A 26,403-nucleotide genomic window follows, 5' to 3' on the forward strand; every position below is an offset into this window, starting at 1 on the left:
GCTGGCCGTGAAGATTTCCTACGCAGAAACTACTCAGATGCTATTGAAAGTAGGCTTCAGAGGCAGCCTTTTATTTCTGGCTATTTCAAAGCCCATATAATTGTGGCCCTCTATTGCCCATGGGGCTCCGCAACTGGGCCTTTCCCATTCTTTCACCGCACGTGATGCACGGCCTCCTTTCCTCTCGCCCTGGCAACACACAAAAACAAATCCCGGCTTTAAAAACCTCAGGCAGTCCCCGGGTGGGGGTGGGGAAGAGCAGCAGCGGGTGGGGGATGGGAAAAGGCCAACGCCCCCCCCATCCCGTGGCGCCTTAACTGCCTTGGAACTACCACTCCCGGCGTGCCCTGGGGCGGCTCGGTCGCAGGGGCGCGTGCGCGGCAGGCAACCGTTGGCTAGGGCGGCGGCTGCGCGGGTCGCGGTCCTGTGAGGTCTGCGGGCGCTGGCAAATCGGGCCCAGGATGTAGAGTTGGCGGTGCCTGACGGCGCGTCTGACGCGAAGTTGGGTGGGGTAGAGAGTAGGGGGCGGTAGTCGGGGGTGGTGGGAGAAGGAGGAGGAGGCGGCGGCGAATCACTTATAAATGGCGCCGAAGCAGGACCCGAAGCCTAAATTCCAGGAGGGTGAGTCTGAGCCCGTGGGAAAAAAGGCATCTAACGGCGCAGGAGATGGAGGCGGGCTCGGGGTGGTTGAAGCTTGTGGGCCGGGGGTGGTAAGGGCTGCGCTCGGATCAGGCGGCTGGCAAGGCTTTGTGCAGGGAAAGCGCATTGCGGCAGGATATTTCGATGCGTCACGAGGCGAAAGCACCTTGTGAAGAGAAAGCGTTATGTAGGCGTTGGGATAGGAGAGGGATCCGCTGCTGCGTGGCAAAGCCATAGTGCAGTGTTTGTTGTTGTGAAGAGGGCGCGGAGAAAGTAGCCTATTGTAGGGAGGCGATGGGTGCGCCATGGCGGCCGTTAGGGGAAGTGATGTGGCATGGGGGAGGGGAGGGAGCGGCGGTGGTTTCGGGCGCCGGCGCGGGGCCCCCAGGCGGCGTGGGCGGTCAACAGCTGGCACTCCCGGGAGGCCTCGAGCTCCGAGGTGGTCGTACTCGGTGGAGCCGCCGGGCTGCTGCAGTGGGGTGGGCTTCGCGCCTTGGGGCGGGAGAACTGCGTTGTAAAATGGCCGCTGCAAGATGGCCGCCCCATCATGGCCGCCGGCGCCTCGGTCCCCGGCTCCCGGCCGCAGACGCTGCTTTAGGGCAGATGCAGCGCCCCCTTCTTCCACCGCCACGGTACGCGAACTGGTTCTCCGGCGCTTTCCGCAGGGAGGTGGGTGGGGACAGGAGAAGGAGAAGAAAAAAACCGCGGGCGTCTGGGTCGGCTTTGTGTTCCTTGAAGGCATCCCTTTGCTTTATAAGTCCTATTTCCTTGTAGTCGTCTTTTAAATACTGCAGCTGCTTGACTCATTGCAGTAACGTTTGATTAACAGTGATTGGAAAGTTTTTTTTGTTTTTGATGGACGTGTCTTGGTTGACGGTAGAACCTGACTTCCAGTGGAAGACGGCTCTTTAATATTTATATTTAACATTTCTGTTAATTTATATTGAGGTGGAGACAGCTAAAATGGAAGTAAAATTCTGTAAGGCATGCAAGAACACTTCAGATTTCCCTTCCATTACTATAGATGTATGTGGTAGTTACCATAGATATCGAGGTGTAGGCAAAAATATTGTTGTAGGGATTTTCAAACATTAATGGACGTTACAATTACTTTTAGAATCATATACACAAAACCCAAGTATATTATAGCTTTATGGAATATTTAAGGTTTTTCCAAGGGCGTTTCTGTTATAAGTGACTCTCAATACCTGCTTTCTCACCACCTTGAAAAGCTGTATGACTTTATGGATTGCTTTTTTAAAAAAACATGTTTTCTAGCTGCGAATTTTTTTTACCTTTAAAATTACTAAAGGGTGATTGAGTACAGTGTTGTGCCAATTCCTGATGTACAGCAAAGTAGCCCAATCATATATATCTATATATATCAATATATATATCTATACCCTTTTTTATATTATCTTCCATCATGGTCCATCCCAAGAGAGTGCCAGTAGTTCTCTGTGTTATACAGTAGGGTCTCGTTGCTTATCCATTCTGAATGTAGTAGTTTGCATCTACTAATCTCCAACTCCCAGTCCATTCCACTCCTTTTCTTCTTCGCTTTAGCAACCACAAGTCTGTTCTCTGTCTGCAGCAGGGATTGTTAATCTAGGGTCAGTGTTTATAATTCAGATGATCCGTAAAGTTGGATGGGAAAAAGTTGTTTTTCTATTGTTTAACTAAAATTTAGTATTTCAGTTATGAATGTAGGACCCCCTCCCCCCAAAAAAAGCAAAATGAAAAACTTATAGTATTAGCTATATGTTTTCACATCCCAGCATTACATTTGTGAGAGATACATTAAAATGTTTGCTGTTCATTACTTCAGAATTGTAGTTATTGAATCAGCAGCTAAATGTTTACATTAAGGACTCTTAATATTGCCATAGAATGTGGTATTTTAAATGTTTGATAACTATTTCAATACAGTTGAACAATTTTGTAATACTGTTTTACATATTTAGAGAAAAATTCTGGGGAAGGGCTTCTAGGCTTAACAGACTTGTGAAGGGTCCATGGAAGAAAAAAATTAATCCCCACTGTTGGATATCAAAGCAGAAATCACCCATATTTGGGACAGTTAAGGATGGCATTCTGGAGGAAATGCTTTAGAGAGAGGGGGGCTAACAGTGAAGGACAATCCATGTCCTGCTATAGTGATGAATTAGGGAAGAGTAGGAACCAAGTATCTAACGTTTTGAAAGCTACCTAAGAGACTCTGCACTTAACCATCACTTTCCAAACATGTTTTCTACTCTTGTCAAAGTTGAGTTGTATAGCTATCTTTACGAAATTATGATTAGTTATTTGTAACAAATTTTCAGAGAATATCTTGTAAGGAAAAAGGAATGTTCTTTTGGAACTAAGAATTATACCGAGACACAGAAGCACATTAATTGAGCTTCTGTATCAGAAATAGTTTTTTCACAATTCCTTTAAACTTGAAAGTTTTTCTTAGTGAAGGCACAACAAATGTTACAAGCAGTTTTTAAGCAGAGTGATGTTTTGGTACTGGACTTGCTCATTCACTTGAAATGTTAAAGCTTAAGGTAAAGAATACTATTGGGCACCTAGCCATTGTCAGGTGGAAGACCTCTGGCTTGTCAGAAGACTGGTTGATGCCCAGTGTTGAGTAATATACCCAGTAAGCAAGCCAGTGGGAGGATAGGGAGTTGTGATAATCTCATCACACTTGAATTTGAGGGCTTTGGACAAAATTACCTTTGTAGCTTGATACTAGAAAGGATTAAGAGTGGAGAAAGGTTTTTAATAATAGTATCTGAGACAGCGCCCAATTAATAGTCTTTCCATTTCAATGAAAAAATATACATTTGTTGTCCTGGGTTATAATCCCCAAGCTGTATAATTTTTCAACAGGATATTAGGGCCAGATAGGTAGAATGGAGGTTAAAGGGCCTTAGCTTCCATACAGCTGTCTTTGACTCTGGCGCAGCAGCCACAAGGAGAGGGTAAAGAGGAAGGCCGTTTTCCAGGTGCATTTAAATAGTACCTGGAGAGTTAAATTTGGAGACAGAGGTCTCATCTATTTATTTATTAGCCCTATATCTTATCTGTATCCCCATGGTCATTCTTGTCCACAGTATAAATATAAATACAAATCTTGTCCCATCTATAAATATAGAGCCTAGCTCTCTCATGAGCTCCACACATGTGTACTCAACTGCTTCCTAGATAGATCCAGTTTGGATATCCTGTAGCCACTGTAACTTATGCCAGAATTGATCCGAAACCCCCCTCCTCCATTTCCTGTTCTGGTTAATGCTCCCACTATGCTGAAAGTAGGTTTAAACTGTTTTTACTTGGGGTTAGGTGAACTTTTACTGCTTTTGATTCATACTTACTTCTGTTCTTATCCCTGACTATTGAAAGAAGTCTTTGATCTCCCTGTTCCTAGTCTCCACTTTAAGTTCTTTGTGGGCCTAGTGACCTCTGGCAGCGTTTCTCTCAGAGTGGACCACTGCAGAGTAATTTATATCATGTTTCTTCTACGCTTTTGTGCCATTTGTTTCCCTCAGCCTGATCAAATATCTCATCAGTTACTCTTATTACTAAGGAAGATAGTTAAAATATGAAGTCCAGTAAGTTGTGCAAAACTTTTTTAAGTTACCTTTTTTATAGTTGATTTACAATGTTCTGTCGATTTCTGCTATACAGCAGTGACTCAGTTATACGTATGTATACATTCTTTTTCTCGTATTATCTTCTATCATGTTCTATCACAAGTGATTGGATGTAATTCTCTGTGCTATACATATGCAGCAGGACATTGCTTATCAAAACTATTTAGTTACAGGAAGTTCCTGTTGTGGCTTGGCACAGCAGAATTGAATCTGACTAGTATCCGTGAGGATGCAGGTTTGATCCCAGGCCTGCCTCATTGGGTTGGGGACCCAGTGTTACCATGAGCTGTGATGTAGGTTGCAGATGTGGCTCAGATCCCATGTTGCTGTGGCCTAGCTGCCGGCAGCTGCAGCTCTAATTCAGCCCTTAGCCTGGATACTTCCATATGCCATGGGTGTGACCCCCAAAAGCAAACAAAGCAAAACCAAAAAAACCCACAAAACTATTTGGTTACATACATATTCGTGTCACTCATACTGCTCTATATAGTGTCTTCAGAATTGAGTTACTAGGCTCTGTGATTTTGGAGCTAAAAGAGCTGACCGTGTTGGCTTTTTTTTACTTCTGGGTCTGTTGAAGCCATATGTACAAGAAGTCTGTTTCTTAGCCAGTCAAATGATATTTTGAGCTACTGGCAGGAATTGCCTGCCTGATTTGTCTGATGAACAGGGATGTCTTCCAGATCTTACTCTGGTTCCTGACATTTTCTTTAGTCTGGTAAGTCTTTAATGGTAGGTTCAACATAGAGTGTAAATTGTAGAGGTTAGAATTCTTGTCTGTTTTTTTGTTCATTGAAGCACCCCAACACCCAGAACATCATTGAACACTGAAGGAGTGAACACAGTGGGGTCTCTTAAAAACAATCCAGCACGTTGAAAAGTGATGTACTTTGAAATTTTCATGTGTAGAATACTTCATTTCATGTAGAAAAAACTCAGTTTAAGCAGTAAAGGGGTTAGAAGTAGAAAGAGAATAGGTAGAGCAACTAGATGTACGTTGAAAAACAAACTAACCCTGCCAGTATGTAGCTAGAGTAGACTTAGATCATTTAAGTAGATCGGTATTCTAATAAAATGTTTTACATTTTTTATACATCAAATACTAAGGTATTTTTGTTGTATTGAAGTTTGACCTGAAATGTTGATGGATAATTAATTTTTGAGGAGTAGTACAAGTGTGATGGCTCTCTTTCATGTGACTATTCTTATATATGAAGAGAAATCACAGTTAACCGAGTACTTTTGTCTTTTACAGGTGAGCGAGTGCTGTGCTTTCATGGGCCTCTTCTTTATGAAGCAAAGGTATGAAACCCATTTTCTTTTGAGAAGTCAACTGAAACTACTGGTTAGATAATAATCAGATTCCAGTAGTTGGTAGCTTTAATAAGAGAGCTTCCTTTTTCATAAATTTCCATAGATTCATAGCTCCTCATTTTCTCTTAAAAGTATCTTACTGCTTGCAGAGTAGGTCACATAAAGCACTGCCATCTTGCCCTTCATCTTACTGACCTACTAAAGGTGCAATAGTTGGAAAGAGCATTTTAGGGGAAAGATCTGATTGTTTATGAGAGCAAAATAGCATTGCCTGGTTCATGACTTGTGAGAAAATACTGCCAGAGTCAACTTTATTTGCAAATATGTATGCTGAGGAAGCACTGAGCTAAGTGTGTTAAAGGTAAAAGCTAACATTAAAAATGAGTACACTTAGGGAGTTCCTGTTGTGGCTCAGAGGTAACGAACCCGGCTGGTATCCTTGAGGATGCAGGTTCGATCCCTGGCCTTGCTCAGTGGGTTAAGGATCTAGGGTTGCTGTGGTTTAGCCCAGCAGCTACAGCTCCTGATTCAGCCCCTAACCTGGTAATTTCCACATGCCTTGGGTGCAGCCCTAAAAAGATAAAAAAATTAAAATGAATGCATTTATTTGACTTTTATTTATTGGATTGTCTGGCAAAGTTTGAATCCTGGGGGGGGTTCCCTTTCTCTTTTCTATCAGTGTTGTGTTCAGGTAATAAAAACTGATTTTATATTTAGCCAGAGATAAATGAGATAATGCATTACAAAGTCAAAATTTATAGTATTTGGTTTCTCGTAACTTTTTTAGGACAATAATTTAAAATATGTCTACTTTTTTTTACAGATAGTGTTTTAAGTGAACGTGGTATGCTAAACAGTCTCAGGCAATTTCTGTGTATATTCTTGGTGAATAGTTTATGTCTGTGAAAATAAATAGTAGTGTGACTAAAATACCATTATTTTTTACTTGTTTTGAATACATAGATGTATGTTTTTTGAAGTTCTAAAATGGCTGAAGTTGTATTCATGGAGATGGTCAAGAATTTTGTGTGTGTATATGTCTTAATGGTAGAATACCAGTACAGTTTGTATTTTAGGTCCTATTGATCGTTTATATCCCTGAATGTTACTTTCGTTGTATCGACGACTTCTGGCAAACTATTAAACTGGCAGATTTTTCACCTCTGGCAGCAAACATGCTCAAGTAAACAATTTTAAATGGCCATTGGAATAGCTTAAACTAAAGTGGTTCTCTTGGTTTCCCTCTGATAAAAACTTTTAAATCCAAACCCAGATAGTTATAGTTAATGACTTCCTCTATAAGTCAATCTGATTTCTTTGGCTGCTTTTAAGAACACAAGATGTCTTTAATCTGTCACTTTGCTAGTTGCTGATAATCTAGCAAAACAGCTTATTGCTTTGCATAAACTAATATTTTTAAATAATGTGGTGTAAATATTTGTCTTTAGCTGAATTTGTTTTTGAAATAACAGCCTTTGGCCAGGTGGTGAAAGGCAGAAATCATACAGCTTTCATTAGCTGTTCTTGGGTTATTTAGCCTCTTGATTTAAGGTTTAGGGTGACAGTTTATGCTTATGGTTCTTCAGCTTTGTTGGACCGACTTCAACACATTTTTTGACTATTTGGCAGTATTAGAAATGTGAATACTTAAATAGTCTAAAAGCTTAAATAATATAATTTTTAAAAGAGACTCATCTTAATTTTGTTCATTTTGGCCACCAAAGCATTTAAGTGTAGATCATGTCTTTGAAAGATTGGATACACCAAAAATTATCTAGGTAGTCTTTTTTCCTTCAGTATTTCTAAGAGAATTTTTTCTTTTTTATTTCAGTGTGTAAAGGTTGCCATAAAGGATAAACAAGTGAAATACTTTATACATTACAGTGGTTGGAATAAAAAGTGAGTATTATATCTTTAAAGGCAATGTTTTATAATTAACAAGGTAGTTTTGTAGCATAGACTGATAAAAGCATATGCTTCTTAATTCTCCACCAGTTTTGGTGTAAATATATGTTCAAGCAGGATGAATCATTTGTAGTATGATGAAAATGTAATAGAAATTGGGGTATGCAGCCATTTTACTTTACATTTTTTGGAGTATTTCTTGCATTCTGGTGTAATGTCTAATAATCATTAGCCCAACTATTTTCTGGTTTTGGTACCTTTTAGGACAGCTTAAGTTTTTGACCTTAACACAATCTAGTGACTCCGTATGTTATTTCAAGCAGTTATACCCAAAACCAGTTGGGAATTTCTACATGGAAAGGGAAAAAAATAAAAGATTGATTGGAATTCCCACTGTGGTGCGGTAGGTTAAGAATCTGACTGCAGCAGCTCCGGTTGCTGCAGAGGCCTTCCATCTCCGGCCCTGTGGAGTGGGTTAAAGGATCCTGCGTTGCTGCAGCTGTGGCATAGGTTGCAGCTGTGGCTAGGATTCAGTTCCTGGCCTGGCATCTTGCGTATGCTTTGAGTGTGGCCATTAAAAAAAAAAATTGATTTGGAAGTATTGACCAACTTTTCTGAGCTTTAGAAGCGTAATTAAAGGCCTAATAGAGAGTGAATTCATGTGATTCGCTTTTATAGTGTGTGGTTTAACGTAGGTATAGAAAGTTAATTACAGAACCTGATTTTTTACCCTAAAGAGTTAAACTTTTTTTTTAAGCAGTGATACATTGATGATGTTGGGAGTGGACAGTGGATATAGATTGAACGTGTTCTGGAATATCCAGCCAGGGAATCTCCTTGTCAGTGATGGTTCTTTCTTCTTGGGGCCCACAAATGCACATCTGAAAATTACTCATTTTTGGTGCTTGTAATTGAGTAGTCTGTAATTTTACTATGAGAGGTCTTTAATTACTTTTGTTAAAGGTGTTTTGTCCTTCAAAGATAGCACTGTCTGAAAGTATAGTTCTTGAGTTGTTTTCTAGCAGCTTTTAAATTTGAAGCTTTGTGTCACCTTAGCCATTCTCTGTTACCTGGCTCTCCATGTGAGCAAGGCTGTCTGACCTGATGAGTATCGTGCTTTGGAAGGACATTTACTGACCCTGTGACGTTAGCTGTCTTTCATACAGTCCCCTAGCCAAGTGACCAACCCAGTTTTATTAGAAATTTTTTTCACAAAATGGTTTTAGCTAAGAAGGACTATCAGACCTTTACCTTTTCTTCCATTAGTATAATTGTAGAAATGTGGAGATCTAAAATGTGTGAAAGTACATTCCACAACTTAAGATTTATTTTCTCAGTTAATGATAATTAAAATATTTCTGACAATGATAGGAACGTGATAGAGTAACTCAAAAAGTGACTCCCACGGGCATTTATTTTTTTTTATTATTTTTATTTTTTTGTTTTTTTGCTATTTCTTGGGCCGCTCCTGCAGCATATGGAGGTTCCCAGGCTAGGGGTCGAATCGGAGCTGTAGCTGCCAGCCTACGCCAGAGCCACAGCAATGCGGGACCTGAACCGCGTCTGCAACCTACAGCACAGCCTCACGGCAATGCCGTATCGTTAACCCACTGAGCAAGGGCAGGGACTGAACCCGCAACCTCATGGTTCCTAGTCGGATTCGTTAACCACTGCGCCACGACGGGAACTCCTTTTTATTTATTTTTTGGCCACCTTGTGGCATCTGGAGTTCACTGGTGAGCGATCAGATCCGAGCTGCAGTTGCAACCCTGGCAGCTGTGGCAAACCAGATCCCCAGCCCACCCTGCTGGGCTGAGGGGTCGAACCTGTGTCCCAGTGCTCCCAAGACATTTCTGATCCCGTTGTACCACAGTGAGAACTGCAATCCCATGGGCTTTTTAATCTTTTGGTCTCATAAAAGTAAACTTATCTGTGATTTTTAAATGGGATTTCAGGATTAATGTTAAATTGATTCTTATATCCAGGAAAGTTGCTCTTTGGTGTATTTCATAGGTTTTTTTTTCCCCTATTAAAAAAATGAAATGTTAAAAACCGTTTCAATATTTTATTAGAATTATGTCATACATCAATATTCTATTAATGTCTGGTAAAGTTGAGAGTATATTAAGATAAAATGAGAATACCAGTTCTCTATAGGAGATAGAATGTTGTATTTCTGCATATCATGTATGGGAAAGTTAGAGTCTATCCAGGAAATTAAAGGAAAACAAGTTACCAAATTCATGGCATAGGTCTGTGCGCCCCCCCCCCCATATACACTTAACTCTTTTAGGATTTCATGTTAATAGCTGCAATCACAGTTTTGTGCTTAACTCTTTCATGTGTAATATTATCTATAAAATTACATGTAGATATTAAAGCAGCTTAAAGACTGGAGCTTAAGAGTTCCATTGTGGCGCAGCAAGTTAAGGATCTGGCATTGTCACTGCAGTTCGGGAACTTTCACATGACAAGGAGTGTGGCAGAAAGACTGGGAATTAAGTAGCTTTTGTAGCTTACAAGAAATTGTGGAGAAGTTCATGTTGTGGCTCAGTGGAAACAATCTGACTAGCATCCATGAGGACCCAGGTTAGATCCCTGACCTTGCTCAGTGGGTTAAGGATCTGGCATTGCCTTGAGCTGTGGTGTAGGTCGCAGATGCGGCTCAGATCCCGTGTTGCTGTGACGTAGGCCAGCAGCTACAGTTGCGATTCGACCCCTAGCCTGGGAACCTCCATATGCCTCGGGTGTGGCCCTAAAAAGACAAAAAAGAAAGAAATTGTGGAAATACTTGATGTAAAATGCTTGTATTTTCTGAGAGTACTGCTTGAAAATAAACTTTTTTGTTAGGTTGTTATCTAGTGATACAAATAAATGATGGGTGCACAGTTTTTTTGTTTTTGTTTTCTGTTTAGGGCTGTACCTGCAGCATATGAAAGTTCCCAGGCTAAGGATCAGATTGAAGCTGCAGCTGCCACCCTATATCCAGCGCCACAGCAAAGCAATTTCCCAGCTACATCTGCGATGGACGCTGCTGCTTGGGGCAACAACAGATCCTTAACCCACTGCAGGAAGCCAGGAATCAAACCTGTATCCTCATGGATACTGGTTGTGTTCTTAACCCACTGAGTCACAATGGGAACTCCATAAGCTGCATAGTATTTTGTTTTTGCTTTTGGTGCACTTTGTGTATTACTCCTTGGAAAAAGAATTTTTTAAATGGCACTAAATATTGGAGATCTTTATTAATATTTTTGTAGACATTGAGGAATATTAACAAGGATGTGGGGGGTTTTTTTGTAGTTGATTCACTATGTAGATAAATACATGTAATTTTGAAAATTGTGATCTTTAGTAAGCATTTAGAGAAGCCTTTACATAAACCCATTCTGAAAGAAGGATGAGTTACTCAAATACACAGCAAGTGTGTGTTGTTAGTGCTGTGTACGAAGTGCTGTGGATCATTGTGACTTTGGGAGTTAATGACAAGCTCCTTTAGAAAATTCTGAAATTCTTTTTTGCTTTAGCAATATGTAAAACTTTGGAATGTTTGGCCTTCAGTTACTACCCTAATAGTGATGTTTCTCAGAGCAAAAGATGTTGTTTCATTTTTCTGTAGTTCCCCAAGGGTTTTCAGCTCCTGACATGTGAAGGAAATTCTAAAATTGATGTGGTTTTTAGATCAAGGTCATTATTTAGATGCATTTTATATTGGAATTTGTAAGATTCTAAATGGAACCTTGTGGTAAATAAAAATTTGCTAGCTCCCTTTAATTTAGAATTGAAACAAATACAAATAGATATATAAGTAAAAGTAAGATCCTCATTTTTTATTCAATACCTTTTAGAAAATTGTTTAAAGCCCAATCTCCAAATTGTATTGTTCTTAAACTTCAATAGATAGTATATACTTTCTCAGAAGCACAATAGGTAACATTTCTAAAAACTTTATTGGGGAGTTGAGTTACGGCACAGTGGAAGCAATCTGACTAGGAACCATGAAGTTAAGGGTTCGATCCCTGGCCTTGATCAGTGGTTAAGGATCTGGCGTTGCCATGAGCTGTGGTGTAGGTCACAGATGCGGCTTGGATCTGGCATTGCTGTGGCATAGGCCAGCAGCTGTAGCTCTCATTTGACCCCTAGCCTGGTAATCTCCATATACCACGGGTGTGGCCCTAAAAAGGGGAAAACTTTATTGGAATTTACTGACAGACATTTAAATATTCCATTTATAAATAAATCTTAATAAAGTTTAAGCTAAATTCTACACCTAGTTACTGAGATTACTTTGTACTATGCTGTCTGTATCAGAAGTGCTGTGAGGCCCATGCGCTCTGAAAAAACTTTGAAGAGACGTGAGGATATTGTAGCCCTTTTTCCTGTTCCTGAAGGAGCTCCCTCAGTACACCACCCCCTCCTGACCTCTAGGTAAATGCATGTTTTAAAGTTTTCTCAAGGAAATCATGTTGAGGGTTGCATTTTATTATTTATTCTTCTTTTGGCTATCTTAGAGGTCAGAGGTGGGAAGTCATTAAATAAAAAACCGAGAATACGTCTAATTGTGTCAATAAAGGAGCTCCATCAGCAGGAGAAAAGAATCTGCACAAAAAGTTCAGCATTCTCTAAGAAATAACCTGGCCTTTGTTTTTCCCTTTGGAAAAAAAAATCACATCAGAGACCTTGCTTTGAACAAAGTCCTACTGTATAGTACAGGTAATTATATTCCGTATTCTGTGATAAGCCGTAATAGAAAAGATTATGAAAAAAAATGTGTATATATATGTGAAACTGAATCACTCTGCTGTACAGTAGAAATTAACAACATCAACGATAATGTCAACAAAATAAATACTTTAAAAATACCTTGTTTTGAAGTTCCTGGTGGCTCAGTAGGTTAAGAATTTAGTGTCGTCACTGCCGTGGTGCAGTTAAAGATCCCTGGCCGAATGCCCCAGGCGAGGCCTAAAAAAATTCCTGGGCCAGGGATTGAACCCAAACCTCCACAGCTACCCAAGCCGCTGCACTTGGGTTCTTAACCCACTGTGCCACAGTGGGAAGTCCTGAAGGAGCTTTTCCAAGTGACAGAATGCTTTAGCAGCTAGATATTTTAAGAGAGTGGTTGGTTCTACCTTTTGGTATTTAGAAAGGCATTCTTGTGGCTATCTTTTGGAAGTAGGTGTATTCATTTGTGAGTGAAGGTTTAAGATGATGTGGTTGGAGTTCCCTGTTGTGGAACAGTGGTTAACGAATCTGACTAGGAACCATGAGGTTGCGGGTTCGATCCCTGCCCTTGCTCAGTGGGTTAACGATCCGGTGTTGCCATGAGCTGTGGTGTAGGTTGCAGACGAGGCTCGGGTCCCATGTTGCTGTGGCTCTGGTGTAGGCCAGTGGCTACAGCTCCGATTCGACCCCTAGCCTGGGAACCTCCATGTGCTGCGGGAGCAGCCCACGAAATGGCAAAAAGACCCAAAAAAAAAAAAAGATGATGTGGTTTAATAACTATTTTAACACTTGGGGGAGGGGAGAGCATGTGGAAGTTCCTGGGCCACGGATCCAACCCAGGCTGCAATTAGCAGCCTGCACCACAACTGAGGCAATGCTATATCCTTAACCTGCTGTGCCACAAGGGAACTTCCTGTAACACTTCAATTTACAGTCTTAGCTGAGTTGATCTAGGTGGTATTAGAGTATTGTAGATACATGTGTCTGACATACCTTTGAGTGTTTATTTTTTGTGTCAAACTTTCAAGTGTTTTACATGTATAATTTTCATAATGATCTTATGAGAAAGGTGCTGTTACTCCTCATTTTATATGTAATGAAACTAAGACACAGAAAATTACATAACTTTGCAACAAAGTTAACCAGTTTTAGTTCTTTATTTTTTATTTATTTTTTGTCTTTTTTGCCATTTCTTGGGCCGCTCCCACGGCATATGGAGGTTCCCAGGCTAGGGGTTGAATCGGAGCTGTAGCTGCCAGCCTATGCCAGAGCCACAGCAACGCGGGATCCGAGCCGCGTCTGCAACCTACACCACAGCTCACGGCAACGCTGGATTGTTAACCCACTGAGCAAGGGCAGGGATCGAACCCTCAACCTCCTGGTTCCTAGCGGATTTGTTAACCACTGCACCACGACGGGAACTCATAGTTCTTTAATTTAAAGTCAGCTTATTATGGATTCCTGTGCCTTATTTTTTTGAAATTAAAATTCATTTATTTATTTATTGGCCACCCCTGCAGCATGTGAAAGTTCCCAGGCCAGGGATGGAACCCAAGCCACAGCAGCAATCTGAGCTTCTGCAGTAACAGCACTGGATCTTTAGCCTGCTGCACCACAAGGAAATTCAACATTCTTTTCAATATCTTTATACTGTAAGGATAATTGCTTAGGGGCTCTTAGGCTAATGCCTTGCTCTTGTGCTTTTTTTTTTTGGACTTTCAGGGCTGAAGTTGTGGCATAGGGAAGCTCCCAGGCTAGGGGTCGAATTGGAGCTAGATCCTAGCTGCGTCTGTGACCTACACCATAGCTCACAGCAACGCCGGATCCTTAACCCACTGATCGAGGCCAGGAATCAAACCTGCATCCTCGTGAATACTAGTCGGATTCGTTTCCGTTGCACCACAGCAAGAACTCCCTGCTCTTGTGCTATTTTAAAGAACATTGTGAATGATCTCTTTTGGATTCTGGCAGTTTAGATTTGGAACGTTGCTTTTCAGAGTACGTTTATTACCTTTTGATAGAACAGATTTTCACTTTAGTTGTAATGCTGGTTCAGCAAATTAGTTCAAAGAGATCCAAAGACTTGCCTCTTGGATTTCTTAAAATGAGAAATTGGAGGACAGAGTCTGAATAGTAATGAAATATTTTTTTAAAATGATTTTTAGTTTTTCCATTATAGTTGGTTTACAGTGTTCTGTCAGTGTTCTACTGAACAGCAAAGTGACCCAGTCACACATACATATATACATTCTTTTTCTCATTATCCTCCATCATGCTCCATCACAGGTGACTAGATATAGTTCCCAGTGCTATATATAGCAGGATCTCATTGCTTATCCATTCTAAATGCAATAGTTTGCATCTGTTAACCCCAGATTCCCAGTCCCCATCCCATTCCCTCCCCTTCTACCTTGGCAGCCACAAGTCTGTTCTCCAAGTCCATGAGTTTTTTTTCTGTGGAAAGGTTCATTTGTGGCGTATATTAGATTCCAGATATAAGTGATATCTATGTTACTTGTCTTTCTCTTTCTGGCTTAACTTCGCTCAGTATGAGAATCTCTAGTTCCATCCATGTTGCTGCAAATGACATTATTTTGTTCTTTTTTTATGGCTGAGTAGTATTCTATTGTGTGTATATACCACATTTTCTTAATCCATTCATCTGATGATGGACATTTAGGTTGCTTCCATGTCTTGGGTTTTGTTTTGCTGCAGTGAACATATGGGTGCATGTGTCTTTTTCCAGGAAAATTTTGTCTGGATATATGCCCAAGTGGGATTGCTGGATCATATATGGTGGTTCTATATTTAGTTTCCTGAGGTACCTCCGTACTATTTTCCATAGTGGTTGTACCAATTTACATTCCCACCAGCAGTGTAGGAGGGTTCCCTTTTCTCCACACCCTCTCCAGCATTTATTATTTGTGGATTTATTAATGATGGCCATTCTAACAGGTGTGAGGTGGTACCTCATAGTAGTTTTGATTTGCATTTCTCTAATAATCAGTGATGTTAAGCATTTTTTCATGTGTCTTTTGGCCATCTGTGTATATGTTTGGAGAATTGTCTATTCAGGTCTTTTGCCCATTTTTTCAGTTGGGTTGTTGGTTTTTTTGCTGTTGAGCTACTGAAATTTTAACTTTTCTCTTTCTCAGTTGGGATGAATGGGTTCCAGAAAGCAGAGTGCTCAAATACGTGGACACCAATCTGCAGAAACAACGAGAACTTCAAAAAGCCAATCAGTAAGTTCGTTTTGCAACACAAATATGAGGAGAAATGCCTATAAGTTAGTTTTTGGAGGTAGAATCCACAATGGAAAAACGATGTTGGCTGCTTGCCTATAAAATGATTCTTGGAAAGTTTCCATTGTGGCGCAGTGGAAACAAATCCGACTAGGAACCATGAAGTTGCAGGTTCAGTCCCTGGCCTTGCTCAGTGGGTTAAGGATCCAGTGTTGCTATGAGCTGTGGTGTAGGTCGCAGACGCAGCTTGGATCCCGAGTTGCTATGGCTTTGACTGTGGCATAGGCCAGTGGCTGCAGATCTGATTAGACCCCTAGCTTGGGAACCTCCATGTGCTGCTAGCACAGCCCTAAAAAGCAAAAAAAAAATAAAAGGTTCTTGGTTCCTGTAAGCTGTTATGTCATGACCTCAAGTGATCAGAGAAGCCCTTCCTGGGGGAAGGAATGTAGTATACCTGTTAAGAATTTCTTAAGTCTGTCCTTAGAGGACAGAGCAGGACGTTGTTGGAAATTTCTGAAGTTGCAAATTCATTCTTGGGCTCTTTGGAAGGTACATTTGGTGGGGGAGGGGGAGGAATAAGGAAGAGGGGAATTGTCCTTTTTTTTCTTTTGGTCTGGCATATGGAAGTTCCCAGGCTAGGGGTCAAATTAGAGCTGCAGTTGCCGGCCTACACCACAGCTCAGCAATGCCACATCTGAGCTGAGTCTGTGACAGCTCATAGCAGTGCCATGTCCTTAACCCACTGAGCAAGGCCAGGGATCGAACCTGCATCTTCGTGGATACTTGCCAGGTTAGGTTTGTCACTGCTGAGCCACAACTGGAACTTTCCTCTATTGTTATTAATCTCTGAAAATACATTGAGAAAGAAACCCTGAAAGACTATGTGGTCTATGGGGTAGTTGTTTTTTGTTTGATTTTACTTTTAATTGCAAAACTAAGATGAATGTCAAGAAAATGGAAATGATGAAATGGGATCAAATAAAACATTGGGATTAGTGAATTTCAAAACAAGTGATATTTTCTGTCCTATCAGAATCTATTATAGTCACCTTTTACTGCATTTATTTTAATTTTAGTAAGTATGATGAGTCATACCTTCACGCCCTTTTAAGTCTTCTTCCTTTCTTGAATTGACTTTTGTAAATATATTATCTCGTCCAACTTGTTAAAAAACTTTGTAGTAGAAAATATGTAGGGCTTGGGACTTCATTTTGAATATGAATTAAAAATTGAATAAGGACATTGAAGTTTGTTTTTCCACCTAAATACTCATTTTATGATGATTTTATTGAAATTATTTTTACAGGGAGCAGTATGCAGAGGGGAAGATGAGAGGGGCTGCCCCTGGAAAGAAGACATCTGGTCTGCAACAGAAAAACGTTGAAGTGTAAGAAGCTCTTTCTTTTTTTAAATTTATTTTGTATGTTTGTGAAATTAAACTCAGTAGACATCATCTTGTATTAAGATTTATTGGTAACGGGAGTTCCCATCATGGCTCAGCGGTAATGAACCCGACTGATATCCATAAAGATACGGGTTCGCTCCCTCGCCTTGCTCAGTGGGTTAAGGATCCAGCAATGCCGTAAGCTGTAGTGTAGGTCAGAGACCAGCTCAGATCCTGCATTGCTGTGGCTGTGGTGTAGGCTGGCAGCTATAGCTCTAATTTGACCCCTAGCCTGGGAACTTAGAGGAGGAGGGAAAAACCTGTATTTTCAAGTGGCTCTATTTTTGTGTTTATAACTACCATAAGTTAATTTGAGTTGTCAAATGAACTCCAAGCTGTAAATTAAATTAATCCAGGTAATTAACGTTTATAAGTATTCAGGCTGTAGAAAAGTAAAAATATTCAGGTGTTCTGTTTTGGTCCCACCAGGCATGATCCATAATCATGGGCTTTATAAACAGTTTTCTTCGTATTCTAGGAATAGTTATGTGTAAAATCAAAATTTGTAGTTTACTTTTAGGGTGTATATAAATAGAGGTGAGTTAAGTTGCTATTAGAAAATGTAACCAGTATATTAGCTTTGTTCTTTTAATGGGAGAACAGAGTATTTGGTGTTGTAAGGGAGGGAATATAGTTTAGGGAGGAAATGAAGTGAAAGGGAATTTGAGCCAGTAAGAATCGAGTAATGGCTTGTTCTGAAACATAGAACTCTAAAACAAATTATGATGCTACTAAAATAGTGTTTTAACCTTTGGAGCTTTTTATGTGTTGGGAGAGGGACACTAATAATTTTTCTACAAGTTACCATGCTATAAACTTAAAAACAAGTAACACAACCCTAAAGGGAAATCTCCCAATGTATTTATGGTTTATTTTTCTACTATATGGAGAGAAAAGTAGATTTGGCTAAAGTCCCTGTGTTTCAGCAGTAATAAGATAAGCAGGAAGTAAGATTGCTGTCTGATCTTATCAAACAAGGTGGTATTTCTCTTGGTTTTGGGAATTTAAACAGGCAGTTTTATGAGCAGTAATTATTTACCTTTCTTCTCTTTCAGGAAAACAAAAAAGAACAAGCAGAAAAGTAAGAATATTAACTTGGTTAAAATTATTTTATCCTTATAACATTTACGGTTTGAATTCACTGTTAAATTTTTGAAGTTACGAAGTTTTAAAGTAGGCTTATATTGATGGTATCAAATATGAGTCACAGAATTGTTACAGAGTTAGGTATATAGTAGTAGAGAACTAACTGATATTCTTTCTCATGGAGAAACCTGTTAAGCATTTATATTTTCATGTTCTTTAGTCTTAATGACCGACCCTCAGAAGATAACAGCTTAAAAACACAAATGTAAGATGGTGCTATTATTAAATGTTGCCTTGTACTAGATGTGTGGTGGAGCTATTCATAAAAGTTTTAGTTTTGGCAGGGATATGATTCTTTAATTCAGATTCAAGTGACATCTCTGTAATGGAAAAGTCGGAAGAGGGTATGTCATCAAACTAGTTTCCTTAAGAGTTTTTCATTTATTAAGCTAAAAACTTACCTTACCCACACATTTTTATAGCACCTGGAAATGGAGAAGGTGGGAGTACCAGTGAGACACCTCAGCCTCCTCGCAAGAAAAGGGCCCGAGTAGATCCAACTGTTGAAAATGTGAGTTTTTCCTTAAGTTTATGAACATATAGCTTATTAGAAATTTTAGTCTCTGATGTTACAACGTGATAGAGAACTTTGAATCTCTCAAAAGCATTGCTAGCATAGTTGCTCAGGTTAAAAATTCCCCCCTTTTGGGATAAAGGATATATTTGTATACATCTTTATTTCACTTGCAGCACTAGATATGTTCTGCTAGATTTTGCCTCCCAATTCATTATTAGAAATGATGACTTTCTCATCATTCTTAATGAGAAATGATGAATTGTTGTAAAGCTGTGTTCATGTAAGACTGAAGATTTCTTTGTTAAAAGACTGAATAGATTCATTAGGTCACTTTGAATGGTTTAGTGTGTCCCAAGATGATTTAATAAACCCACAAAAAATGCCAGGAAAGTCTATCAGTTTGCATGTGTGTGTGTGGGGGGGGTATATCATTTAGGATTCTTACATAAGTGAATAAAATGTCTTATTTCTAACTTAAGATATTTATAATTTCTAGAGTTATGAACTTGAAAATAGAGTTTTTAAAATTCTCATCTGATACAGTTGACTTTTTTTTTGTCTTTTGTCTTTTGTCTTTTTGCCTTTTTTCTTGGGTCACTCTCGCGGCATATGGAGGTTCCCAGGCTAGGGGTCGCATTGGAGCTGTAGCCACCGGCCTATGCCAGAGCTATAGTAACTCGGGATCCAAGCTGTGTCGTCGACCTACACCACAGTTCATGGCAACGCTGGATCATTAACCCACTGAGCAAGGCCAGGGATCGAACCCACAACCTCATGGTTCCTAGTTGGTTTCGTTAACCACTGTGCCACAATGGGAACTCCCAGTTGACATATTTTGAAGCTGAGGTTAAAATAGTAGTATGTTCTGAAAGTTAGGCATCTTTGACAGTTACCGAAGACCAGTTAGGAGACCGTACATTTAAATTTTATGTATTAAAGGTGTAATTTAAGATAGGCATGTTTGGGAGTTCCCGATGTGGTTCGTGGGTTACGAACCTGACTAATACCTGTGAGAATGTGGGTTCGATCCCTGGCCTTGTTCAGTGGGTTAAGGATACGGCATTGCTATGAGCTGTGGTGTAGGTCGCAGATGTGGCTCAGAACCTGTATTGCTGTGGCTGTGATGTAGGCCAGCAGCTGCAGCTCTGATTGGACCTCTAGCCTGGGAACTTCCATATGCTGCAGTTGTGGCCCTAACAAGTGGGAAAAAAAAGATAGTCATGTTTGGGCTAGTCATTAGATTATGACATCAAAATCAATAAATTTGAAGATATTAAGTTGAAGTGTATCATTTTGGAGTGGTCATTTTTAGAAGAGGAAATTTGCTAAGGATTATTTACTTGCCTTTACTTTCTTGAAAAGATACTGAATAGACTGTCAAGATTTCTTTTCTCTTAAGAGCTAGCTTTGTGATCTTTTCATTTATATTCTTTTTTCTGTTTATGGCCACAACTGTGGCATGTGGAAATTCCCAGGCCAGGGGTCAAAAAGGAGCTGCAGCTGAGGCATATACTGCAGCTTATAGCAACACCAGATCCTTATTAACTCATGGAGCAAGGCCAGAAATCTGCATCCTCATGGAGACTAGGTTGGGTCCTTAACCTGCTGAGCCACAATGGGAACTTTTTCATTTACTGTTTTGTTTTTGCTTTTGTTTTGTTTTTGTTCTGTTTGTCTTTTCTAGGGCCGCACCTGCGGCACATGAAGGTTCCCAGGCTAGGTGTCCAATCAGAGCTGTAGCCTCCAGGCTACACCACAGCCACGCAGGATCTGAGCCATATCTGCGACCTACACTGCAACTCATGGTAACACCAGATCCTCAACCCACTGAGCGAGGCCAGGGTTCAAACCTGCAACCTCATGGTTCCTAGTTGGATTTGTTAACCACTGAGCCATGATGGGAACTCCCATTTACTGTTTTTGAAATGAAAACTCTAGCAGCCCATTTGAATAAATCATTTATACCCAGTGCCTCTAAAGGTTCGGAAAAACCTTTAGGAAACTCCTAGAGCTGCTGCTTAGCAAAGATTGACAGATGATTAATATTCTTTTTCTATTTAGGAGGAAACATTCATGAACAGAGTTGAAGTTAAAGTAAAGATTCCTGAAGAACTCAAACCATGGCTTGTTGATGACTGGGACTTAATCACCCGGCAAAAACAGGTAACTTGAATGCTACGCAGATCGGAATATATATATATATATATGATCTTGTTAGGGTGAAAAGAAATTTTTTAAAAGAATAGGTAGTATAGACTTGAATGTTGAAGGTAGAACCATGTATTTTAATTCAGGGACCGAACAATTTGATCATTGGAAAGGACCTGGAGAGGAATAAAACGAAAGTACATATATAAAAATCCATGATTTTATAAATCTTAAAAAAATTGAATTTTTGTCTAAAATGTTTAGTGCTGCACCTACAGCATAGAGAAGTTCCCAGGCTAGGGGTCGAATAGGAGCTGTACCTGCTGGCCTACACCACAGCAACGAGGGACCAAGCTGTATCTGTGACCTACCACAGCTCATGGCAGTGCCGGATCCCTGGCCCACTGAGCTAGGCCAGGGATCAAATCCACATCCTCATGGATACTAGTCGGATTTATTTCTGCTGGGCCACAATAGGAACTCCCCTGCAACTTTCTATGTAATGATGTAATGTATAAGAAAGGGGAGGGGAGGCACTAAATTCTGTCTCCATGCCTCCTTGCTGCTTTTAACACTTAAATCCTATAAGCAAAGCGACATCATTACTCCTCATTTTACTTTTTCAGAGTCCCAAGCATCGACTTTGGCCTTCCAAGGGCTAGCTCCTGGCTAAGAGGAGGGGAGTCCATATGCGGACCAATTACCCTGCCCAAAGGCATTCATCCAGCACCCAGTTAGTGTCCTCCCGCCAGTGCCCAGGCCTGGCGGAAGAGGCCTGTCAGCTAGCAGCACCCTCTGGGCCAGGTACCCAGACCCTGCCCAGCTGTTGTCACTGAGGGAACAAGAGTCCCAGGACCTAGCCAGCCCTTGTGCTCCTTAGGCCAAGCATACTGGTAACCAAGCCCACAGACTGCTACCCAGGAAGACTGTCACACAGTTTGGTTGTGAAGGTGGTGCCTGGGCCCAGCTATTGAGCAGCTGCGGGAAGGTCTCTGGCGCTCTTTAGGACCCAGCCCTCAGCCTGTCCTCAGCCCCCCAGCTTATCTGCTGGCTGGAGGCCATGGGGCTTGGAGGGCCCTGGGGAGAAGGCAGAGATCTGCTTGTCACTGTACTCTGCCCCAAGGACTCCCTTTTGGCAGACAGGACTTCTAAGGGTGTCTCACTAAAGGCCAAATGCTGACAGCTACACACCCACCTCACCCCTACCACCGTATTTTCTGGAACTACACTGCTAGGTTTATCTTGATACTACCACCCAGTGAGTTTGGGCAAGTTACTTGGCCTGTTCATGTTTTAGTTTTCATGTTTCTAGTGGAATAATGAGCCCCTACCTCATAGTATTGATGTGAGGTGAAGAAAATATTTAAATACTTAAGACAGCGTCTGCCACATTATGCAATACAGTGCATGATGTCTTGGTACTAACACAGTGGTACGTTTATGTGTGGGTATGATCCATATATAGTGATAGTGTAGTGTGTCCAGCAGATTGGTTACCAGTCTTTAGAGCTGTGCTGTCCAGTATGGCAACCATTAGTCACATTTGGCTATTGAAATAAAATGAAATTTTTAGTTTCTTAGCCATGTTTTGAGTGCAGAATAGTGCCCTTTTCTGTTTTGTCATACTATTAGGTGATTTTTTTTTTATTGTATTAAAGCTTTTCCAGTAATCTTTCTTTTTTTTTGAAAAAAGGAAATATTAGTATTAAAGTGTCTTTTTGTTTTCATAGCTGTTTTATCTTCCTGCCAAGAAGAATGTGGATTCCATTCTAGAGGATTATGCAAATTACAAAAAGTCTCGAGGAAACACAGATAATAAGTAAGAACATACATGTCTTTGAAGTGTACCCAAGGATATTTCAGACATTTCTAAATAAATTATCTGAAACATGTACTTTAAATCAGTACCATCAGAAATTAGCAAAATAGAATTTCATTGCTTTGACACAGGGCCTTTGGCTGGGCAACTTTTTCTTAAAGGGCCGGGTAAGTAAATGTTCCAGGTAAAAACTGAAGCTATTGTATGTAAGTACATATAGAACCATTTAAAATACAGCTATTTTAAAATGTAAAAACCATCCCTAGCCTGAGGTCTGTAGTCTGCTTTCAGCTGGTTTATTTTTGGAATTGGTTTCTTGTCCTCTTTTTAAAATGTTCAGTAGAGGTTGATGTCATTAGTTTAACTTTTAATTCCTTTTAGTCCTCATGTTGGTTGACCTCATCCTCATCTCTCAGTTCTTTTCAGTGACCTGCTTTGAAAGTGAATATTTTTGTTCATTTATCAGGGAGTATGCTGTTAATGAAGTTGTGGCAGGGATAAAGGAATACTTCAATGTAATGTTGGGCACTCAGCTACTCTACAAGTTTGAGAGACCACAGTATGCTGAAATTCTCGCCGATCACCCTGATGCACCCATGTCCCAGGTGTATGGAGCACCACATCTACTGAGATTATTTGGTAAGAGGACTTTAAATATTTATGTCTTACCTAATTTATGTCCAGGCGTAACATAAATTAACATTTTATCACATTTCAACTTGAGCTTTAATGTATAACAATCTACTTAAGGTCAGTTTCTAAAATGAGTGATGGTTGCATTTGGTCCCATAATTGGGATATATTGTTATAGTGCTACCATGGATGTAACTCTGACTAAAGTCTTTTGTTTAAATAGTACGAATTGGAGCAATGTTGGCCTATACACCTCTGGATGAGAAGAGCCTTGCTTTATTACTGAATTATCTTCACGATTTCCTAAAGTAAGTCTGAAAGTATGCTTGAAATTAAAAATATGAATTAGTTCACTGAACTGAAAGTTATTATGTGATAGACTGACACTATAGATATTATAATAAAACTAAACAGTGTGATATTGGTATAGGAGTAGATAGTTAATGGAACAAGTATAAAACATACGGGAAAATCACAAATGATAGAATGGCGTATCAGAGCAATATGCCAGGAGGAAATGATGGAGTACTTAGTAGATGGTGATAAGAACAACTGTCTAGTATTTGGAAGGAAACAGAGTTAGATCCAGACTTAATATCGTATACCCAAACTAGGTGAGTCAAAATTTAAATCTAAAATTAAAACTATTAAGGTAACAAAGGGGAAAATGTAGGGTAATAATTGATGATTTTTTTGTAGTAGGGAAAGGTCTTTCTAAAAATTAAATAATACAACAAATGAATGATGAATTGGACTGTTTAAGTTCTATGAAAAAAATAGGCTTTTAAAGATGAAGGGAATATATGTTACATATATATTACAGGGCTGGTATCTTTAACACAGAGGTCTTACTAATAAAAAATTGAACAAACCAGTGAAAAGTTGGACATTGGAAATTTACGGAAATGTCAGTAAAAGGACCACCAAATTATGTTTAACATTATAGTTAAAATAACCCTTGTCAGATTGGTTTATATTAAAAATATTAGAGAAGTGGAATAAAGGGCAATTCTGGTTTCTGCAGCTTTTTGGAGTGTATTTTGGCAGTGTATATAAAAATTCTAAATGTGTTTTACCCTTCGACCAGACAGTTACTAGGCTTCTGGGAACTTGAATGTACACACACAAAATAAGAATAATGGTGGGAGTTTCTGGTGGCCTGGCTGGGTTAGGGCTCTGGCACTGTCATTGCTGTTGGATGGGTTTTGTATACTGTGGGCACCGCCAAAAGACAAGTATCAGAGCGACCTTAGATGTCAAGTAGTAGAGCACTTTTATAAAGAAATTCGGTTAAAGAGAGGCTATTTATTTGCTGTTGGTAGAGTGAAGACTAAAAAGCTATTTAGATTCCCAGGCTCCTGTTGGTTTTAAAATTACTGTAAAATACATAGTGTCATTTCAAGAAAATTCAAACAGAGCTTAAAGTAGAAACAGAAAACTCCTCTCCCAATATCGTAATATCGTGCCCAAGAAATAACTGTTATGATCAGTACTTTTGCAAATCTTTTCCAAAGATTGAAAATGTTTCTCTACAATGTAACAAGAGGAGTCATACAATACCATACTGTATTGCAAACTGTATTTGTGGGGGGTGGGCATGCCTGCAGCATGTGGAAGGTCCCAGGCCAGAGGCAGAACCTGAACCACAGCTGTAATCAAGAGCCACAGTAGTGCCAGTGTTAGATCCTTAACCACTAGGCCAGCAGGAAACTCCTGATCTTTATGGTGTTAATTTCAAGTTTAAACCTGAGATATACTCTTCAAATTTCTGAAGCTGTATTTAATATGATGGATTGCAAAGAGCTAGAGAAAACACCTGGATACTATTTTTTTATGGTAACACCTATTTCTCAGAGGTAGCCCAAGCACTCAGGTGAGTATTCTGGTGACTCCTTTGCTTATTTGAAATGAGGGAGTAACTGGCCTTAATCCCTTTATACATTGTTGCCTGGTATATAACCCTGTTTATCTGAATTGTAATTACATGGTTTTGCCTTGAGGTTGTGATTATTTTAGTGTATTTTAAGGTGCTTTCTGTAGATTCTGTATGTAATTGAGAATCTTTTTCATAATTGTAATTAATATTTCACTTTTAGATACCTGGCAAAGAACTCTGCAACTTTGTTTAGTGCCAGTGATTATGAAGTTGCTCCTCCTGAGTACCATCGGAAAGCTGTGTGAGGCGCTTATACTCAATTATGTTTGGATCTCTGTAAACACATTTTTGTTTCTTAGTCTTTCTCTTGTACAAATGATGTACTTCGGAAATGTTAGTGTATAACAGAATTGATGTTTGTTTTCTGTTCGATTTTAAACAGAAAATAAAAGGGGTTACAGCTCCTTTTTTCTTTACCTTTTTTTTTTTTTTCATTTCAAAGTTGCTACCAGTGTATTCAATGACAGACAACAGAGAGACATACTGTAGAGTGTTTAATTGCTTAGTTGACAAAGCTGCTTTTGAATACTGGTGGTTCTATTCCTTTGACACTACGCACTTTTATAATATGTGTTAATGCTATATGACAAAATGCTCTGATTCCTAGTGCCAAAGGTTCAATTCAGTGTATATAACTGAACACACTTATCCATTTGTGCTCCCCTCTTTTTTTTTTTTTTATGGTGCTTAAAGTAAAGAGCCCATCCTTTGCAAGTCATCCATGTTGTTCCTTAGGCATTTATCTTTGCTCAGATGGTTGAAGGATGGTGGCTTGTTTCCTGGTTTTTGTATTTGTGTCTAATGCACGTTTTAACATAATAGACGCAATGCATTGTGTAGCTACAGTTTTCTGGAAAAGTCAATCTTTTAGAAATTGTTTTTCAAATCTTCAATAAATTTTTTTCTTTAAATTTCAAAGAGCAGTGTGCTTGTGTGGATGCATTACAAAACCTTGGGATATTGTGTAATTCCTTTGATTTAGACAGTGATTTTTTCAGGTGAATGATTTTCTTGTTTGGACTTTATGGAACGAGAACCTTGGCTTCATCATCTACCTTTAATCCACAGCAGCTTTGGTAGTTTACCCTCTTGAGTTCCAGCTAAAAGAGAGGTTCATAAGACTTTCTCTACTATTCGTAGACAATTACTAACTTTGAGCACTGAGGGAATTTTTACCTGTGTGACAGCTAGCGTTCTGCTCTTTACTTTGAGGTGTTTATCAACTTTCACAATGCCTAAAATCTGAGCTCTTTCCCCCAATTTATTTTATTTATTTATTTTATTATTTTTTTTCTTT

At 39.7% G+C, this 26,403-nt stretch overlaps 1 protein-coding gene across 2 annotated transcripts; it reads left to right on the top strand.

The window, feature by feature from the left end:
* Positions 1-413: 413 nt before the first annotated feature.
* Positions 414-26,024, top strand: MORF4L1 (mortality factor 4 like 1). Of its 2 annotated transcripts, XM_047795021.1 has the most exons (13): positions 414-621; positions 5,536-5,582; positions 7,426-7,493; positions 11,811-11,927; positions 15,377-15,463; positions 16,770-16,850; positions 17,963-17,988; positions 18,476-18,564; positions 20,632-20,733; positions 22,449-22,537; positions 23,004-23,176; positions 23,394-23,478; positions 25,267-26,024. In XM_047795021.1, the coding sequence occupies exons 1-13, from the start codon at positions 582-584 to the stop codon at positions 25,349-25,351; spliced, it is 1,089 nt and encodes a 362-aa protein (XP_047650977.1). In that variant the 5' UTR covers positions 414-581; the 3' UTR covers positions 25,352-26,024. The 2 variants fall into 2 exon arrangements, with proteins under 2 accessions (XP_047650977.1, XP_047650978.1); XM_047795022.1 differs by lacking the exon at positions 11,811-11,927 and having other exon boundaries at positions 422-621.
* Positions 26,025-26,403: the final 379 nt, after the last annotated feature.

This window comes from Phacochoerus africanus, chromosome 9 (genome assembly GCF_016906955.1).
Source record: "Phacochoerus africanus isolate WHEZ1 chromosome 9, ROS_Pafr_v1, whole genome shotgun sequence".
In the NCBI taxonomy this organism is placed as follows: Eukaryota; Metazoa; Chordata; class Mammalia; order Artiodactyla; family Suidae; genus Phacochoerus; species Phacochoerus africanus.

Excerpts from the sequence above, each read along its gene's own strand:
- MORF4L1 (XM_047795021.1), top strand. The coding sequence starts at position 582 with ATGGCGCCGAAGCAGGACCCGAAGCCTAAATTCCAGGAGG. Across the intron at positions 5,583-7,425 it reads CTCTTCTTTATGAAGCAAAG|TGTGTAAAGGTTGCCATAAA; the intron begins GTATGAAACCCA and ends TTTTTATTTCAG. Across the intron at positions 18,565-20,631 it reads TAGATCCAACTGTTGAAAAT|GAGGAAACATTCATGAACAG; the intron begins GTGAGTTTTTCC and ends TTTTCTATTTAG.